We start from the raw sequence: 21292 nt of genomic DNA on the forward strand, positions 1-21292 counted from the left end.
TCTGGCTAATGGTTTGTCAATTTTATTTATCCTTTCAAAGAACCAGCTTTTGGTTTTGTTGATTTTTGCTATGGTCTCTTTTGTTTCTTTTGCATTTATTTCTGCCCTAATTTTTAAGATTTCTTTCCTTCTACTAACCCTGGGGTTCTTCATTTCTTCCTTTTCTAGTTGCTTTCGGTGTAGAGTTAGGTTATTTATTTGACTTTTTTCTTGTTTCTTGAGGTGTGCCTGTATTGCTATGAACTTTCCCCTTAGGACTGCTTTTACAATGTCCCACAGGTTTTGGGTTGTTGTGTTTTCATTTTCATTCATTTCTATGCAAATTTTGATTTCTTTTTTGATTTCTTCTGTGATTTGTTGGTTATTCAGCAGCGTGTTGTTCAGCCTCCATATGTTGGAATTTTTAATAGTTTTTCTCCTGTAATTGAGATCTAATCTTACTGCATTGTGGTCAGAAGAGATGCTTGGAATGATTTCTATTGTTTTGAGTTTACCAAGGCTAGCTTTATGGCCCAGGATGTGATCTATCCTGGAGAAGGTTCCATGTGTGCTTGAGAAAAAGGTGAAATTCATTGTTTTGGGATGAAATGTCCTATAGATATCAATTAGGTCTAACTGGTCTATTGTATCATTTAAAGTTTGTGTTTCCTTGTTAATTTTCTGTTTAGTTGATCTATCCATAGGTGTGAGTGGGGTATTCAAGTCTCCCACTATTATTGTGTTATTGTTAATTTCTCCTTTCACACTTGTTAGCATTTGTCTTACATACTGCAGTGCTCCTGTGTTGGGTGCATATATATTTATAATTGTTATATCTTCTTCTTGGATTGATCCTTTGATCATTATGTAGTGACCTTCTTTGTCTCTTTTCACAGCCTTTGTTTTAAAGTCTATTTTATCTGATATGAGTATTGCTACTCCTGCTTTCTTTTGGTCCCTATTTGCATGGAAAATCTTTTTCCAGCCCTTCACTTTCAGTCTGTATGTGTCCCCTGTTTTGAGGTGGGTCTCCTGTAGACAACATATGTAGGGGTCTTGTTTTTGTATCCATTCAGCCAGTCTTTGTCTTTTGGTTGGGGCATTCAACCCATTTACGTTTAAGGTAATTACTGATAAGTATGATCCCATTGCCATTTACTTTATTGTTTTGGGTTCGAATTTATACACTATTTTTGTATTTCCTGTCTAGAGAATATCCTTTAGTATTTGTTGGAGAGCTGGTTTGGTGGTGCAGAATTCTCTCAGCTTTTGCTTGTCTGAAAAGCTTTTGATTTCTCCTTCATACTTGAATGAAATCCTTGCTGGGTACAATAATCTGGGCTGTAGGTTATTTTCTTTCATCATTTTAAGTATGTCTTGCCATTCCCTCCTGGCTTGAAGAGTTTCTATTGAAAGATCAGCTGTTATCCTTATGGGAATTCCCTTGTGTGTTATTTGTTGTTTTTCCCTTGCTGCTTTTAATATTTGTTCTTTGTGTTTGATCTTTGTTAATTTGATTAATATGTGTCTTGGGGTGTTTTGCCTTGGGTTTATCCTGTTTGGGACTCTCTGGGTTTCTTGGACTTGGGTGATTATTTCCTTCCCCATTTTAGGGAAGTTTTCAACTATTATCTCCTCAAGTATTTTCTCATGGTCTTTCTTTTTGTCTTCTTCTTCTGGAACCCCTATGATTCGAATGTTGTAGCGTTTAATATTGTCCTGGAGGTCTCTGAGATTGTCCTCATTTCTTTTAATTCGTTTTTCTTTTATCCTCTCTGATTCATTTATTTCTACCATTCTATCTTCTAATTCACTAATCCTATCTTCTGCCTCTGTTATTCTACTATTTGTTGCCTCCAGAGTGTTTTTAATTTCATTTATTGCATTATTCATTATATATTGACTCTTTTTTATTTCTTCTAGGTCCTTATTAAACCTTTCTTGCATCTTCTCAATCCTTGTCTCCAGGCAATCTTGTTTTTTTAAAAGTGCATTAATATAAAGGTTGAGAGTAAAGGAGTTGTTAGAGGACAATTTTCAAAAGTTGAAACCACAGCTTTCTTAGAGATGTGTAATGGATACGTGCCAAACATTTATTTATCTGAATAATGAGGGAGCCAGCAGGCTGGTAAAGTTGGCTTTGAGGAAGTGATAGACATAGGGGCTATGTAGTCCATGAGAAAAGCAGACTGAAATAAGTTTGCTGAGTTACAGACAAAACCAGCTAATTCCTATGCTGTGTGCTGTGCTAAGTCACTTCAGTCGTGTCCAGCTGTTTGCGGCCCTGTGGACTGTAGCCCACCAGGCTCCTCTGTCCATGGGATTCTCCAGGCATGAACACTGGAGTGGGTTGCCATGATCTCCTCCAGGGAATCTTCCTGACCCAGGGATCGAACCCGAGTCTCTTACATTTCCTGCATTGGCAGGAAGATTCTTTACCACTAGCGCCACCTAGGAAGCCCAGCTAATTCCTATTACAGAGTAATAGTGATTACCTGTTGTAGTTGTTTTTCTACAAGATAGAAATTATTTCGATCTCTAGTAGACAAACCTTTGTAAGTTAACGTGTAATCTTACAGTCTGGGCCCTAATCAGTAGTAGGTAGAAGTAAATCAAAAGTGGCTTCCCTGGTGGTTCAGACAGTAAAGAATCCACTTGCAATACGGGAGACCTGGGTTCGATCCCTGGGTTGAGAACATCCCTTGGAAAAGGGAAGGGCAACCCACTCCCAGTATTCTGGCCTGGAGAATTCCATGGACAGAGGAGCCTGGCAGGCTACAGCCCATGGGGTTGCAAAGACTCACACATGACTGAGTGACTTTCACTTACTTACTTACAAAAATCAGTCAAAGGTATATCCTTCTAGGTAATTAAGTAATCCTTGGATTGATCTGTTAGACAGTGCTCCAGGGTGACAGTGAAAGGACGCCCGGTCCTCTTTTCACCTTGTCTCCAAGTTGTGGTCAATTTTTAGGAAGCGAGTGCTGTGGACTCTTAAGTTCACCTAGATGAGATGATGTCTAAAAGAGGACTCTCCCCACCCCTCCCCACCAGGAGGAATGGCCAGGAGGACCTGGGGACTTTTAGCCTGGACAAGACCTAGTATGAAGACCCAAATGCTCAGTGCAGCATTCTTAACATACAGCCCCGAGGAAATAGTTTAAGAGTGCAGAGATTTTATGTACAGCATTCAAAAGCAGCAGCCACAAGGCCGTCACAAGAAAGAAGGGGGTCGACGTGCCCTAAGTTCCTCCAAGGGGATGACAGCGCAGCAGTGCAGGTGGTTTGGGCTCAGACTAAGACTTCCTCATCATGAAAGCGTCAGCTGGGGCCTGTGTGCCTTGAGAGCAGGAATAGCTGTCTGTCTGCACATTCTCGGGCAAGAGCTTGGCTATCACAGCGTTATATCAGAAGCAAGTAAGCAGCAGAGGAGGGTCACGTTTCAGATGAGGACTGGACCAGTCTCATCTAAGATCCCTTACAAAACCTTGAATCTGTGTTTTTGTGAAAATTGAGTTATTGCCCTTTTATTAAAAAATAAAAAGCACCTCTTCCAAGGCTTAACATTTCATATCCCGGAGACAGAAGCCTTATGTTAGTTTTAGCAGCTGTGTGATCATGATAGTTGTTGCCACAAAGCCTTTTGATAATTTTTCATACTTTCAAAAAATGAGAATTTACTTCAGTTTTGCCTTTTGTGCAAGTCTTACTCCTGAGAGAAGTGTAGTCACAGTGGTGTTGTTTTTGTTGTTATTTGCAGAGGTAGGGGGGTTGGCTTGTATTTTAATGTGGCTCAATCTCAATGTCTCAGGTTTGACAGTGTTTTGGTTTTTTGTTTTTTCTCTCCTTTCCACTGAAGTCATTGAAATATATTCACCCTTTCATTCACATCAGAGGTGTAAATGGATTTTCTAAAGGTTTTTCAGAGACAAAGTCAGTCGCTTTGTGACTTGACTTCTTCAGGTGTTGCAAAAAGAAAGCTTAGCACACCACTAAGCACACCATCTCAATTGCAAGGATGCTAAAACTATGTTTGACCTTGACTCTGCAAAGAGATGGGCACAATCTTTTGCTAGAAGTGGCCCATTCACCACCTCTTTGCTTTATCCATCTGTATAGGATTTACTTGGGAAAGAGAAAAGAGAAGGAATCAGATATATTCGAGAGAAAAGAGCATGTTTATTTGATTTTCCAGCTTCTAATGATGGTTACATTCACAGTTTAAACTTTTTAGTTTACCCTTTTCACCATTGATATTTGCAAAATCCAAACTTAAAAATATATATATATCAGCCATGTCACACAAAGGCTTATATCTCGATTTGTTTCATGTCATTAAAAAGACATACTGAGTTTGAAGCTCCTTTCAAATTTATTCTTAAAATATAAACCCAGGGAAATAGTGTAAGACTGCAAAGGTTTTATTTATAGCATTCAGGATCGCAGGCTTTGGAGTCAGGCCAATTTGGAGTCAGAGATTCAGTGCCTGACATTGCCTTTTCCTATTTCACTCAGTGTCTCTGAGGCTCAGTTTTCTTCCCTAGCTGTTGTTCAGTCACTAAGTTATGTCTGACTCTTTGCGACCCCATGGACTGTAGCCTCCCAGGCTCCTCTGTCTGTGGGATTTCCCAGGCAAGAATACTGGAGTGGGTTGCCATTTCCTTCTCCAGGAGATCTTCCAGACCCAGAGATCAAACCTGCATCTCCTGCATTAGCGAGCGATTCTTTACCACTGAACCACCAGAGAAGCTTAGTACCTGCTTCATAGGATTGTTGTGAGGGTTCCATAAGATAACATACATAAACTTCTTAGTGCTTCATCTGGTACAACTATTCCATAAATATCAGCGATTTTGTTTTATACTAATTGGAACAGTGGGACTTCCCTGGTGATCCAGTGGTTAAAGTCTCTGTGCTTCCACTTCGGAGGGTGCGGCTTTGATCCCTGCTTGGGGAGTGTAAGATCCCACATGCTAGCACAGCGTGGCTAAAAAAAAAAAAGAAAAGAATTAGAACAACTTCACCAAAATGTAAAATTACTGTTGTTGTCAGAATTAATGGCACCATGGCTGACTCATTGCCTAATACAACTGAAAAACAAATTTCAGCATGGTGTAACAGCTAATGAACGTGAACAGCCATTCTTGAGAAAATAATGAGGAATTCTGAATGCAGAATTATAAGATTCATTCTATTCGCTAGAAAATTTTTTCACATCTTAGGAACATATATCTGAAGTCCTTGTAAGAGCTATTGTGTATTAGTGACCATATACTTGAAATATTCAAGCAGGAAAATCTGCAGATAATAGTGCTCTGCCTTCCAGAATGAGGCCATTTCTAAGAATTGGTAATCAATGGAGGCCAAGATCAAACCTCAACTAATTACTACATATATGTCGCAGCAGAAACCTGTAGGAAACTGTATTGTTTGTTAATCTGCGACTCAGAGAACAGTGCTATAGTAGAGTCAGTTCAGGGTTTGGAGCTGGACAACAGGCTCTAGTCCAGTCTTTGCCATTTAATTTGCTGTGTGGCTTGGGGCCAGTTGCTTGGTTATTCTGAACCTCAGTTTCTTCATCCACTGTCATTGTTGTTGTTGTTCAGTTGCTAAGTTGTGTCCGACTCTTTACAACCCCATGGACTGCAGCACGCCAGGCTTCCCTGCCCATCACCAACTCTCAGAGCTCGCTCAAACTCATGTCCATTGAGTCGGTGATGCCATCCAACCATCTCATCCTCTGTCATCCCCTTCTCCTCCTGCCTTCAATCTTTCCCAGCATCAGGGTCTTTTCCAATGAGTCAGTTCTTTGCATCAGGTGGCCAGAGTATTGGAGCTTCAGCTTCAGCATCAGTCCTTCCAATGAATATTCAGAGGTGATTTCCTGTAGGATTGACTGGTTTGATCTCCTTGCAGTCCAAGGGACACTGAAGGGTCTTCTCCTCATCCATAAAGTGGGGCTGTTATGAACCCAACCCCATCAATAGAGGAAGGTCAAATTTTAAAATATGCATAAAAGTACTGAAGCAAAATACCATTAATAGTACTGATAGTATTACAAATACTATTACTAGTCCATTATTGCAAAGAAAATGAAAGGACACCAGGAAGAACCTCGGTGCCCCCGTGTTAGACGACACCAGTGTAACTTCTACTCCTCTAACACAAGACAGATGTCTCCAGGGTGGTGACAAGGCTCAGCCTTCTTCTTGGGTCGGGGAGTGGGGGGCGTTTTTATCCTATCATAGATATCATACTGTTTCTCAAAAACATCATTAGTGCTATTGAAATTCCATAATTAACATTAACATAAGTTTCTATTTTCTTTTACCTAAATTTAGGTGAACTGATAGATAACAAGGGTAAAACTGGCTCAGTTAATAAGTAAAGTCAAATCCATTCTCCATATACCAAATTATTTACTAACTCATTACACCACCTCCCTCCCTTAAGTTCTTCAATAGTTTGCCAGTGTTAAAAGGATCAACTTGAAGCTCCCTCTCCTGGCCCCCAAGACCTTTGATGATCTGGTCTCTGAATTCCTCCACTTGATACTTTTCTTCCCTCCCTGCTCAAGTTTTTAGAGTTTTGCAAGGGTCCTTCACTCTTCCTGGAATACCCTAACCCCCTTTCTGCCGAATCAGTTTTCATTAATTCTTCTAATTAATTGGAACCATGCCTGGCATGTATAAGTGGACGTTCAATAAACATTTAAACAAATTGACTTGAAATCAGATGGCTCCCACATAGACTAAAATAACCAGATATTTCCATTTCCACATGGCCTTGCAAAGTTCAGAATTATTCCTAGAGCCTGAATAGATTCCATGTCATTGAAGGACAGTAGCTCTTAAAAATTGTTTTGGCATTGTGTACATACTGCTGCTGCTGCTGCTGCTAAGTCGCTTCAGTCGTGTCCGACTCTGTGTGACCCTATAGACGGCAGCCCACCAGGCTCCCCCATCCCTGGGATTCTCCAGGCAAGAACACTGGAGTGGGTTACCATTTCCTTCTCCAGTATTTTGTACATGACACCCTTCTAAATGGTGCTGATGAGAACTTGCTTCCTAGACACCGATGGAGCTGAGAAGTCACAATACATGTTTTAATAAATAGATTTTAAAATATAGCACTTAAAATGCAGTATTCCCTATCGCCAATTGCAAGAGTTTGCACAATAAAGAAGCATTTATTCTATTATTTAACAATAAAGCAAGTCGGTGTGTGGATATTCACATGTGTATATGCCTAAGAAAGTTATGATAGCAATGTTCATATAAGGTAAGCCGTTCCTTTGGGCCACAGTCAAAAGAGTTTAGTTACTGTAATGACAAAAGGGCTTCCATATAGTAATACCAAAAGGCCTTTTTCCCAAAAGTAATGAAGAGGTCCCCAAACTGGATCCTGGTCACAGTATTGTCTGTCTCTGTCTCTCTCTCACACACTCACACACACAGACTCACAGACTCTTTGGAATTTTAAAGGTCCAAGTAGACTTCATTAATAAAAGGATGAAATGCTTTTTCTTCTATAAATCATAATAAAATGTTGAGAGATAAAGGAACAACTAAGGTTGCAAATCATCGGTTGCTGCTCGAAAACCGAGACCTGTCATGTTAACTCCCAACTCAAACACCTAGTTTTAAAGATTTACCTTTAAGAAACCTAAAAGCTTGTATCCTGCCTCATCAACAACAGCCTCAAACTGTTCCCTGTCATCGAAGAAAACAAATCTTTTGCTCCTTCCTGCCTCGGGGAGACAGAGGGACCGAGGTGGTCCTCGGTGGCTGAATTAGATGAAAGACTTGCCTTCCACCATGGAGACATGGAGTCTAATCAAGTGAAATGAGTTTTGAGATCTCAGCTCGTTTCCTCGGGGAGATCAGTTCACATTACAAAATCACGACATCTCATTCATCACAGCTGACGTGGTCTTTGCTCAGGAGAGAACCCCAACTGGGACTAAACCACCTGTCTCCTCTTGAAAGGGGGCACTTTATCCAAGTTAGAGTTGAAAGCCTTGGAGTGAGAAAGCTTGCCAGCTTTCACCCAAGTGATGCATATGCAACATGGAAGGGAACTTAGGCTTGAAAAAGGGAAGACAAGTTGAAGGAAGATTGGTAGTTGTATTTTAAATGATATGAGATATGAGATGCTAAGGCCTTGTGGTCAGGAGAGCCAAGAGTGGGGCTCCCTCTTCTTTATCTCCTAGATTTTATTAAACAGAAATGAGAAGGATAAGCATTTCTGTGCATCAAGGTTTAAAATGGCAAAGAAAATATCCTGCTCTCCAGGCCGATAGATGATCATCATTCTCTTTTATTTCTTTCAGGGCATCGTGGTCACACCCCTGCTACTGCTGCTTTTTGTGAGTATTTTGATATTGTTTTTAATATCTTTCATTAAAAGCCATCTACAATCCTTTAAGAAAGATATTTAGGGAAAAAAACTGAAATTGAAATCTTTTTACACCACTTGGCATCGTATTTTGAACTGCTGTTCTGGGTGAGCTGTACAAAGTCAGAATCTCTGTAGTCTCATGACCACGGACAGCAGCAGGACCCATTTATAAGGCCTCTGACTCCTGGCTAAATCATTAATTATTACAAATTAGCACCCTGTGACATAGGTCAAAAATGTGCTGCACTTTATTTTCACATTAGTAAGACTAAAGTGATTACTAATGATCTAGGTTGATAGAAAGAGCCTTGGTCCAGGGAAGAGTCAAAGCTTAATTATAGTTCCGAGTGCTGGTATGAATAGGAAAAGGCTTCCTCACTCTGGGGAACACTGCCTCGATTTTTTCATCTGTAGAATGGGAAACAGTAACACCTACCCCAGTCTGCTCGCAGGGATGTGCTTTAGGAAAAGAAAAACTAATATAAGCTACTGGTACACCAGTAGCAAAACTTGTTCTGAAAATAAGAAATGCTAATTACCTAGCTTATTTCTTTTTTGGCACTAAGCATATGAGAAATTAGATGAGAGATTATAATGAAATTAATGTTATCTCATGCTGAGAAAAGCATATGTAATCATGAATGATACCTAAAATATTTTATGAACTGTGCATTTTTCATACACAACATCTCCCAAATATAAATCACTCCACTCATCACTGAAGTAGAGTGGGGATGCGTTTCTAGAAGTGAAATGTAGCTGTTTGACTAGCACTATGTGTCAGTGAATTAAAACTGTGGGGAAAATTTATTTAATTATAGTGTAATTACCCAAGTTGGAATTCAATTAAAGTAATAGAGTGAGGGACTTCATTTCTTACAAGCTGTGTGGGAAGTGGAGAGGAAAAGATGCCTTACTAAACAGTTGGATTTTGCATCTTTCATGAAAGACATTACCTGCTAGTAATAATCCTCAGCTTTACCATGCCATTTGAAATGCCACCTCTATCCTTAGAAGGTAAGGAGTGTCAATAATCAGATCACTTCCCACAGCATAACAGACCTCATTTATTTAGAATCACCAGTTCAGAATCTGCCATGAGTTACACTGAAACTGAAGTGAATGTTATTTGCATTCATTGGGAAGAAAAGACTTGGTATGTATCTACCTGCTCACTAAATGTGAGAGCTAGGATCATCCCTCAGTGTTTTTTCCAGGACCTGGGACAATAATTTCCCAGGAACAGCCCTCAGTGGCCACAGGATGCAGGCCAGCCTGGGGTCCCCAGTGGCAGTGAGCCAGAGAAGTAGTGTAGAGCTGGGCATATACAGAATGTCCAGTGGTATGTAGCCTAGGTTTTCTCAGTAGTATGGGTATGTAGCCTAGGTTTTCTCCATTGCTGAAGAGTAGCATCTCTTACTCCACAACCCTTTGAGAACGATCACAGTCACAGCTGTGGGGCTGAGACCTAGGTAGCACTTTTGAGTATCTCAGAGCCTGGAGTCTTTTTAGACACTGTTTCAACTTGTGACCAAAGAACCAAGTGAGTACCGTTCTCCCTTTTCTACTTATTGCCATGCTAGAGCAAGACCTGCCCAGCTGGTTAGTATTAATGGTGTCACGCTATTGCAAGTTTGCCCCACTCTTAGACCCATAGACTTGTGAGCTTTAGTTGGTTCAACATTTTTAAATCATCGAGCTACAAGAATAGTGAAAGAGACCCCAAGACCCTCAACTCAAAAGTCTAATGCCTCCCTTTTGAGCTAACTGGGCTGTTCCACTGGGTTCAATGGCACCATCATACGGCCTCAATGGCTACTTCTACATTATATCACTTAAAATCGCATACACAGTATATAACACTTTTTATCTGTTTAGGTTGGTGTGCATTTTTACAAACAATGGGAATTGCTTGAACACTTGAGTGACCAGGCTTCACTTACTGCATAGGACAAAAATCTGAGTGACTTACATTTCATTAAAAATGTAGTGTTTTTTATCAACAGTTCTGCTGTGGTTAACCCAAATGATATGTTGTGTTTCCCTGAAAGATAGGTTGAAGTTCTAATCCTTGTGTGTGTGTATGTATGTGTGTGTGTGTGTGTGTGTGTTAAGTTGCTAAGTTGTGTCTGACTCTTTGGGTCCCTATGGACTGTAGCTCACCAGGCTCCTCTGTCCATGGGATTTCCCAGGCAAGAATACTGGAGTGAGTTGCCATGCCTACCTCCAGGGGCCCTTCCTGACCCAGGGATCAAACCAGCATCCTTATGTCTCTTGCATTGACAGGTGGTTTCTTTACCACCAGTACCGCCTGGGAAGCCCCTCTAATCTCTGGTGCATCAGAATGTGACCTTATTTGAAATAGGGGTGTTGCAGTTGTAATTAGTTAAGATGATGTCAAACTGGCATAGGGTGGGTCCTTAATCCAACATGACCAGTGAACCAGTGAAGTTGCTCAGTCGTGTCTGACTGTTTGTGATCCCATGGACTGTAGCCTACCAGTCTCCTCCATCTGTGGAATTTTCCAGGCAAGAGTACTGGAGTGGGTTGCCATTTCCTTTTCCAGGGGATCTTCCTGACCCAGGGATTGAACCCAGGTCTGCCACATTGCAGGCAGATGCTTTACCCTCTGAGCCACCAGGGAAGCCAACATGACTGGTGTCCTTAAAGGAGACGAGTCAGAGACCCACAGGGGGAATGCCGTGTCATGATGGAGGCAGAGAGTAGAGTGATGCATCTGCAAGCCAAGGAGCACCAGGGGTTGCCAGCAAACATCAGAAGCTAGAAGGGACAAGGAAAAATTCTCTAGGGATTTAAGAGGGATCACAGTCTTGCTTGATTTCAGACCTACAGTTTCCACAACTGTGAAGCAATACATTTCTGTTTTTTTAATTCCCCCAGTTTGTGGTATTTTGTTAACAAAAGTCAAAGTACAGCCCGTGAAAATTGAATTGTCTTTTTGTTATAATATCTTAAAAATGGGAATTTCCAGATAGTCAGGCACAGTAGCTAGTAAAAGCCATTTTCGCTGATTGAATCTCAGTTGTCTGTATTCTCAACATCTTCTCAGAGTGTTCCTGTTACTACCTTGCTCCAATTGAATGCTGTCTTCTGATTCATGTTTCTGCTGCTGGCACATTTCATATTACTGAGCCTTAAAGGGGACAAGGTGTCTTTCTTGCACCTCATTACCAATTCCAGATCACTTCTCATGCCTTCTCCATAAAATCCCCTGTTACCTTAAAAGGTAATGCCATACACCTATATTACCTGCTGCTGCTGCTTGTAATTGTCAGTGGAATGCTAGGTCATGCTCTAAGAGTCCAGAAAAACGTTTGCACCTTTCCATTGTCCTTTTAACAATACACTTGGATTGACTCTTGGTGTTTTCAGTATTCACGTGGTTGACCTTTCCAATACCTTGGCCTCGAAATTCTTGACCCCTTCTCCAATTAGATTGCCTTCCATTTAATCTCAGCCAGTCATCTCTGCAGTCAGACCCTTGGCTTATTCCAATAACAGCGTCCTTCCATAATCCCATTTTCAAACATCTTCTCCTACTGACATCTCCTATCTTTGTAACTTATTCCACAAGTTAAGAATTCTTCAGACTTGCCAGAAGGGCCAGTTTATTTACCTTATCACCTCCACAATGCTTCTAGCAAATCCACCCTACCTCACCCTCTTATCCTCACATCCCGTCTGACCAAGCTTGGATCTCATGGTTCATCACTGTAAGTACTTTGGTACATCCATCAACAGCCTTGCTCATCTCTTAGAGCTTCCTGTTTGCCTGGCCAGTGCCAAGTCTGCTTAAACCCATCTCTACACCGTTTTTGTACTTATACCGGAACACACTGCAGCACCCACTCTCATGCTGACGGTCTCATTGGAAATTCATGACACCTAATTGTAAATGAGCCTGGTAGTCCTACTCCCTTCCCCTCATCAACAGACGTTCCCACTCTCTAGAGAATCATTTCACACCTTCTCAAATCTCCATTGCCTCTTTTTTTCTTTTTTCATCTCAACTGATGCAGAAAGGAAATTAACTGATGAAGAAGTCAAAAGCAATCAGATAAGTGTATAAGATCCCATCTATTTGTGTCTATATTCTTCACCTTCTCTCCTCTTTCTGTGGATACATGATCTTGGCTCCCATCTAAGGCTACTCCCTCCACTTGTGGCATCCCTTTTCCTGCTTGACAACAGGAGCTGCACAGACTTCCTCATTCTCTGGTGTCGTTAAGGTTCCTGTCTCCACTGGATCATTTCTATGTGCATGTAAGCATTCTAAAGGACTACACATCTCAAAAATTAAATTTCACTGTCTCCTGTGTGCACTCCACTTCTGTGCCCTCTTTTATAACCCAGTTCCTCCAAAAAGCTACTTAAACTTATTCATCACTCATTCAGTAGCATGTATTGAGTTCTTCCAATATACCAGACACTTTCCTGGGTGCCAAGGATATAGCAATGAGCAAAACAGATATATCTTTGCTCTAATAGAGGATACATACTGGGTTTGCCAGGTGGTGCTAGTGGTAAAGAACCCTCCTTCCAATACTGGAAACCTAAGAGACACAGGTTTTATCCTTGGGTCATCCAGATTCCCTGGAGCATGAAATAGCAACCCACTCCAGTATTCTTGCCTGGAGAATCCCACAGACAGAGAAGCCTTGGGGGCTACAGTCCTTGGGGTCGCACAGAGTCAGACATGACCAAACCCTACTACTACTTCTTACTACTAGAATATATACTAGTGGAAAGAAAGAACCAACAAATAAGTAATAATATATTGTATAAGGTGGGTGCTAAAGAAAAAATAAAGTAAGTAAGGGGAGTGGGTTGGTGTTTGCTATTTTAAACTGGCTGGTCATGGTTAGACTCACTGAGCAAAGACCTACAGGAGATAACAGAGTGGGTTTTCTGGTGGTAGAATGTTTCAGGTGGAAGGAACAGCAAGTGCAGAGGTCCTGAGAGTGTGCCTGGTGTCTAGGAAACAGTAGGGAGGCCAGTGTGCCTGGAATGGAGTGAGCAAGGTGGTAAGTACATGGAGGTGAGGTCAGAGGTGTAGTAGAGGCCAAATGAGAGAGGACCTTAAAATCCCTCATAAGGCCTTTGAATTGTTATTCAAGAGAGGCCGGAGACCATGGAAAGAGTTTTGATCAAGGGAATGGCATGTTTTGACATTCTCTTTAAAATGGTGATTCTGGATGCTGGGTTGAGTAGATTGTTAAGGGGATCATGGTGGAGACAGGAAGACCCAGTTAGAAAGCTAGTACAAGAGAGGATGTTAACTTGGGGTAGTTGAAAAAATCTGGTAGAAAGTAGTTTTTTATTTTCTAGAAAGAACTTAGAGATTGAATAAAAATCATGAGGAAAAGATATGAATCAAGGGTAACTATACCCCTGTGCAACTGGAACTATGGAATTGCCATTGATTAAGATAGGAAAATAGATGGGGAAACAGTGGAAACAGTGTCAGACTTTATTTTGGGGGGCTCCAAAATCACTGAAGATGGTGACTGCAGCCATGAAATTAAAAGACGCTTACTCCTTGGAAGGAAAGTTATGACCAACCTAGATAGCATATTCAAAAGCAGAGACATAACTTTGCCAACAAAGGTCCGTCTAGTCAAGGCTATGGTTTTTCCTGTGGTCATGTATGGATGTGAGAGTTGGACTGTGAGGAAGGCTGAGTGCCGAAGAATTGATGCTTTTGAACTGTGGTGTTGGAGAAGACTCTTGAGAGTCCCTTGGACTGCAAGGAGATCCAACCAGTCCATTCTGAAGGAGATCAGCCCTGGGATTTCTTTGGAAGGAATGATGCTAAAGCTGAAACTCCAGTACTTTGGCCACCTCATGCGAAGAGTTGACTCTTTGGAAAAGACTCTGATGCTGGGAGGGATTGGGGGCAGGAAGAGAAGGGGACGACAGAGGATGAGATGGCTGGATGGCATCACTGACTCGATGGACGTGAGTCTGAGTGAACTCTGGGAGTTGGTGATGGACAGGGAGGCCTGGCATGCTGCAGTTCATGGGGTCGCAAAGAGTCGGACACGACTGAGCAACTGAACTGAACTGAAGATAGGGAAGATTATAGGGTTGAACAAATTCAGCCTTGGACATGTCTGGATTGAGATGCCTTTCAGACATCTAAGGAGGGAAGTCAAGTAAGCAGTTGGCTATGTGTCTGGAATTCAGGAGGAAAGTCTAGACTAGAGATACACATGTGGGAAATGTCAGCACAGAAATGGATTTTGCGTTAGATTGGATGAGATCACTAAAAAAGACTAGAGAGAGAAAGTATCAGCAGACTGCATTTGGGGCATTCTAATGTTAGGAGGTCTGCAAAGAAGACCAAGGATATCCAGTTTGCTTAGGAAGAACACCAAAAGATGCCAGGGTCCTAAAAATCTAGCAGCGAATGTGTTTCAGAAGGGAGAAAGGGGCCAACTACTTCAAATGCTAGTAATACTTCAGATAAAATAAAGTTCAACTGGCGATTGATTTTTAATAAGATGGAGGCCCCTGGCAACCTTAATAAGACCTATTTCAGCAGAGTTGTGGAGGTGAAAGCCTGATTGACATAGGTTCAAGAATGGATGAAGAAAAAAAAAAGTTAAAGACAGAATTCATTTTGCTCTAAAGTGTGCAGAAAATAGGACAGCAACAAAGTTAGTGAAGGATCCAGAGAGGATTCTTTTTGAAATTGGGAAAATTATTAGCATATATGTGTTGAGAGGTTCATTTGTATTGATAGATTAATCCAGTTAAAGAAGGAAAAATTGATACAGAAAAAAAAGAGGGGATAATTCATGGATCCCTGTCCACAAGTAGGAGAAGGGGAATGAGTTCTAGTGTGTAGAGGGAGTATGGCCTCTTAAGCACAATTAGTTCATCAGCGTAATGAGAGGGAAACCAGGAGATATGAGCAGCTGCTGCTGCTGCTAAGTCGCTTCAGTCGTGTCTGACTCTTTGCAACCCCATAGACGGCAGTCCACCAGGCTCCCCCGTCCCTGGGATTCTCCAGGCAAGAACACTGGAGTGGGTTGCCATTTCCTTCTCCAATGCTTGAAAGTGAAAGTGAAGTCTCTCAGTCTTGCCCGACTGTTAGTGACCCCATAGATGGCAGCCTACCAGTCTCCTCCATCCATGGGATTTTCCAGGCAAGAGTGCTGGAGTGGGGTGCCATTGCCTTCTCCAAATTGGTGGATGCAAGTGTAAAAGCTTGTTAAGTTCTCCTCTGGCTCTATTTTCTCAGTAGAGTGGCAAATAAGGTTAGGGGTAGGAGATAAGAAAAGGCAAGGAGGGGGTGGAGATTTGATGACAAAGAAGAGGACATGAAATAGTCATGTGGGAGAGAGAATGGGATGCACAGATGCAATGCGATGGCCCAGCAGCCCCAGGGACCATCCTCACAATCTCTACACTTGGCATTGGCTCAGCCTAAATCTCCCCACTTCCCCGCTCCCAGAAATCCACCCCCAAGGCTCCCTCCCTCACTTTCATCAGGTCTCTGGTCAAATGTCATTTTAGAAGAGAGGTCTTTCCTCACTACTTCATGTGAAAGAATATATCATATTATTACATCCCTCACTCCCTCCCCACCCACCATGCTTTACTGTTGCTCTTAGCACTTACTATCCTGTAACATCTTAATCCCCAGGTAATGTGTTTATTACCTCTCTTCCCTAAGGAGAGCAAAGCATCTCAAGATAGGAGAGGCTTGATGTTTTGGTCACTGCTGTGACCCTGTGCTCAAAATAATGCCTGGCTGTGGAAGTCACTCACAAGCTTTTCTTTTTTTTTAATGTATTTTCTTGGCCGAGCTATGCAGCATGTAGATTCTTAGCACCTTGACGAAGAATCTAAACCTCACCCCTTGCATTGGAAGTGCAGTCTTATCCACTGGACCACCAGGGAAATCCCCACAAGCACTTTTGAATGGCTGCTTGGCAAAGGAAAATTGAGTACTGTGTTCAGAGTACTTCTAATGCCAAAGGTACAGGTTTTCCACAACAACCAATCTTCCAGTCCTCTTGGAACACCACCTGGGTATTCTACAGTGTAATTCATTTTGATACTGACTACACAGATTTCATACATATCCCTCACAAGTGAAGGGCCCAGCCCCATGAGACTGCCTGTCACTTCAGCTGCCAATCTGAAGTAGTGGTTCCCGGGTCACCCACACTTTGGTGCAACTTAGCTACAAGTCAGGGGGTCCCACAACCCCATCCTCGGGTTCAGTAATTTGCTCCCACTGTTCACAGAAGCCAGAGAAACACTGTATTTACTATCACTGGTTATTTATAAAGGAAACAAACTAATAGCCCGATGAACAGGTACATAGAGCAGTACCAGAAGGGCCCCAGGTGCAGAATCTTGTGTGCCGTGGAGTTTGGGCTGAGTCATCTACTCCCTGCAAATGGATGCATTCCCCAAGCTGGGAGTTCTTGGAACGCTTCTGTGCCAGGTACTGAGAACAAAATCCAAATAATGTAACAAAACATGCTCTTATCACCCCATCACTCAGGAAATTATGAGGGTTTCAGAACTTCTGTGCTAGGGGACAAAAAGCAAATATATTTTTCTTACCATATCACTACATCATGGTTGTACAGGTTGATGGGTGCCTGTATTCAAAGAATCAGACTTTTAGGGCGACTGTTTCCTGGTTACATGCTCTACCTTCAGGGCCACGTTTCTTGCTGTAAAGCCATTTTGAAGGGACTAATTTCACTTCCCTCACTGTCTGTTGTGGGGAGGCAGCGTGGTATGGGGAGAAGGCATCTTATTTTGGTTCAATCCACAGTCAGCTTCTGTTGTGAACAGTGAATTTTCTATAACTCTTGTCAGCCTCAGCTTTCACCTCTGTAAAGTAAGAATTTTGATAAGATGAAATCAGTCTGTTTATGGGAAAGCATGTTGTAAACTGTAAAGAATCATCAGATGCTAGTTATTTATTATTATTATTATTTTGGCTGTGCTGGGTCTTTTGCTGCTCGTGTGGGCTTTCTCTGGTTGCAGCAAGTGGGTGCTACTCTCTGGCTGTGGTGCTCAGGATTCTCACTGCAGCGGCTTCTCTTGTTGCTGGGCACAGGCTGGAGGGTGCTCAGGCTTCAGGAGCTGTGGCACATGGGCTCAGCTGCTCCTCAGCATGTGGGATCTTCCCAGACCAGGGATCAAACCCATGTCCCCTGCACCGGCAGGCAGATTCTTAACCACTGAACCACCAGGAAAGTCCAATGCTAGTTATTTAAATTTGACACTTTATAAAAGAAAATAGAAAATAATGCCAAGAAGGATGTTAAGTTTCTGCAAAAGCATGTATCTGATGAAATGCCCCAGTGATCCGCTTAGTCCAGACCTCGGTGATGGGCTGTGTCTTAAAACTTAAAACTTTAAGATTCTTTAACCATCTGTAGCCTATAATCTTATAAACTTGTGTGTAAATGAATCCAGTGTTTACCGTGGCTGGCAGTGAGCACAGTGAAACTTTCCGAAATAGCACTGTTCACTCCTAAGATTCAAAGTTTGTTTTTGGTTTTTTTTTTTACATATATCACCTCAGTTTTCTTGATGACACACCTCTGATGTTGGCAGAGGCAGAAATTGTTGTCTTTATTTTGTCAGTGGATGTGTATCAAACCGTGGATTTCAAATCTGTGGGGATAAATAAAGGCTTTGTCGGTTTCCCAGGTGGCTCAGTGATGAAGAATCCACCTGCCGATGCAGGAGACACAGGATTGATCCCTGGGTGGGGAAGATGCCCTAGAGAAGGAAATAGCAACCCGCTTCAGTACTCTTTCCTGGAAAATTCCATGGACAGAGGAGCCTGGCAGGCTACAGTCCATGGGGTCACAAAGGTCAGACACCACTGAGAAACCGAGCGCACAAACTAGCTTAAAACTACACTTACAGGAGTTCATTACTTGCAGTTCTACATGAATTGTCCTTCTGAAACAGTATTTCACATGGTAAGCATCCACTAGATTTTGTTCTCCTGGGCCAGGAACTATGACTATTTTATTCATTAACTTATCTCTGATGCTGAATATTCAATATTTGTTGAAAGGAGGGAAATAGAAAGATAGGTGAGTAGTGATTCAGTTCAGTTCAGTTCAGTTGCTCAGTTGTGTCGGACTCTTTGCGACCCCATGGACTGCAGCACGCCAGGGAGTAGTGATTGGAGTGATTCAAATGATAAATAAGTGGTTCAAAGGTGAGGATCTCAGGCTGATTCATGAAACCTTACTTTGTATTTGCCATGAAAAATAATGTACAGTTTTTTAAATAATGTTCAACAAAACACCCATTCTTTTATTCAGTGTTTGAGTGCCTACTGTGCACTGTGAATATTGCAAACACCAACCTGACATTGATCCTTCCCTCAAAGAATGTATGATTTAATAAAGAAAATAGAATGTATTCACAGATGATTAAAATCCAAAGTAAAAATTATATCACAAGTATAATATTTCAAGGGAGATTACTAAGAAAGAAAACATGTTATTCAATAGAAGTGTCCTTTTTACAATGAATTTTTTACTGAGCAACAACTTTAACTTTTTAACTTGATTTTATTGAAGTATAGTTGATGTACAATGTTGTGTTAATATCTACTGTACAGCAAAGTGATTCAGTTATATATATATTATTTTTCTTTTTTTTCATGATGATTTATCACAAGACATTGAATGTAGCTCCCTGTGCTACACAGTAGGACCTTGTTGTTTGTCTGTCCTGTATATAATAGCTCGCATCTGCTAATCCCAAGCTCCCAGTCCGTATCTCCCCCACCTCTCCACCCGCTTGGCAACCGCAAATCTGTGCTCTGTGTCTGGGAATCTGTTTCTGTTTTGTAAATAAGTTCATTTGTATCATATTTTAAATTCCACATAGAAATGATATCCTATGGCATCTGTATTTCTCTTTTTGACTTACTTCACCCGTGATAATTTGTAGTTCAGTCCATTTTGCTGCAGATGGCATTATTTCGTTCTTTTCATGGCTGAGTAATATTCCATTCTATATATATATATATATATACCACATCTTTATCCATTCATTTGTCAGTGGGCATTTAGGTTGTTTCTATGTGCTGACTATTGTAAATAGTGCTGCTGTGAACATATGGGTGCTTGTATCTTTTTGAATTAATATTTTATCTGGATATATACCCAGGAGTGGAATTGCTGGGGTCATATGGTAGCTCTATTTTTAGTTTTTTGAAGAAACTCCATATTGTTTTCCATAGTGGCTGCATCAGTTCCCTTTTTGAAAGAAAACTCCTGATTTGAGGAGAGAAAGAGGTAGATGGAAACTTCTAATATTTCTCCAGGGATGTCCTACTTCAGGGTCTTTTCATGTGCGTGGTTCTGATTCTCGGGTATGCCTAACATCACTTGAAACTTGCAAATTTTTCCTTTCTTTTGATGTGGTTTTTCACTAACACTATGTTTACCAGCCATGATTATAGTTTTTTTTTCAACAGCAAATAACAGAGAAGAACAGAGGAGAGAGCTTTGAAAGCTTGAAACACAGTGTTGTGGGTGATGAAGATGACGAGGCCCTGGTGCTGAGTCGAGGGCTTAGGCTGTGGGGTCAGGACCAGCCAGCAGGCAGCATGAAGCTCCTGCCTCCCTGGACTCCTGTTCCCCTGAGTCTCCTTAGCAGCTCCCTCACACCTTCTTCCCAGCCTCATCTAGGTGACTGAGAAATGAAGGGAAGCATGTCCAAACTTCTGTCTTCCTGCCTCTAAAGTAAAAACAAAGAAGGTCAGAAATAACTGTGTTCATACTATAGAACCTGTCAGTCTAATTCTACACAGTTGCGATATAAGGAGACCAGATATGGGATGGTGTTGCCATATCTCAAGCCCCATGATTTTGTAGACCATCAGTTTATTAAGTAAGTTCATGCTTGTCAGGGAAAGGTCAGTAGCACTCTGAATTTGTGCCATTAGAATTGCAGATCAAGACCTCATTTCCACCCTAGCTGCAGAAGCGAACTGACCATCAAGAGCTCTAGAAACGTGTAGAGTGGAAACTCTGCTGAAAGTCACATCCTCAGAGATAGATCAGACTATTCCCACATGGGGGGTGGTCACATCAATACCTTGGGGTGTGTGTGTGTGTGTGTGTGTGTGTTAGTTGCTCAGTTGTGTCTGACACTTTGCGATACTATGGACTGTAGCCCCCTAGACGCCTTTGTCCATGGAATTCTCCAAGGCAACAATACTGGATTGGGTTGCCATTCCCTCCTCCAGAGGATTTTCCTGATCCAGGGATCGAACCTGGGTCTCCTGCTTTGCAGGCATGTTCTTTACCATCTGAGCCACCAGGTCAATACCTGAGGATATTTAATAAACATTTACCCACATGCTTACCCATTCATTAGCATGGAGGTTCCCCTTGAGTAAATGGAAACACCACCAGCTCTGTTATTATATCAATTGATTTTCTATGACTTGACTTATGACTTGATTTCTTAGAAATCTGGCCCTTCATCAAGCAGATATTTCAATGCCCTTGTGATAACTGGACATATATACACACGTGTGCACACACACAAACATGTACGCACGACCCCACGATGCACACCACACCCTGTTTCTAGGCTGACTGTATGTCCCATTAGTCTGACTGTCCCTTCTGTCACTTTCTGTCTCAGCAGTTTTTAAACCCAATAGGCTTGAATTCTCACTACACTATATAGGAAACCTTATTTTTCCAGAGAAGTACTTTGGCCACCTCATGCGAAGAGTTGACTCATTGGAAAAGACTCTGATGCTGGGAGGGATTGGAGGCAGGAGGAGAAGGGGATGACAGAGGATGAATGGCTGGATGGCATCACTGACTTGATGGACATGAGTTTTCATGAACTCCGGGAGTTGGTGATGGAC

General features: G+C 41.7%; 1 protein-coding gene across 9 annotated transcripts in view; it reads left to right on the plus strand.

Moving 5' to 3' along the window:
- SLC10A7 (solute carrier family 10 member 7) overlaps positions 1 to 21292 on the plus strand; it is a 318026-nt gene that overhangs the window by 230927 nt on the left and 65807 nt on the right. For all 9 annotated transcript variants that reach the window (XR_009730249.1, XR_009730248.1, XM_061384061.1 and 6 more), the window contains one exon: positions 8312 to 8347. Coding sequence is in view for 7 of the 9 variants with exons in the window: in XM_061384061.1 (XP_061240045.1) it covers positions 8312 to 8347 (36 nt within the window). In the remaining 2 variants the exon portion in view is untranslated. The remainder of the gene's footprint in view (positions 1 to 8311; positions 8348 to 21292) is intronic.

The sequence above is a fragment of the Bos javanicus genome, chromosome 17 (assembly GCF_032452875.1).
Source record: "Bos javanicus breed banteng chromosome 17, ARS-OSU_banteng_1.0, whole genome shotgun sequence".
Taxonomy (NCBI): Eukaryota; Metazoa; Chordata; class Mammalia; order Artiodactyla; family Bovidae; genus Bos; species Bos javanicus.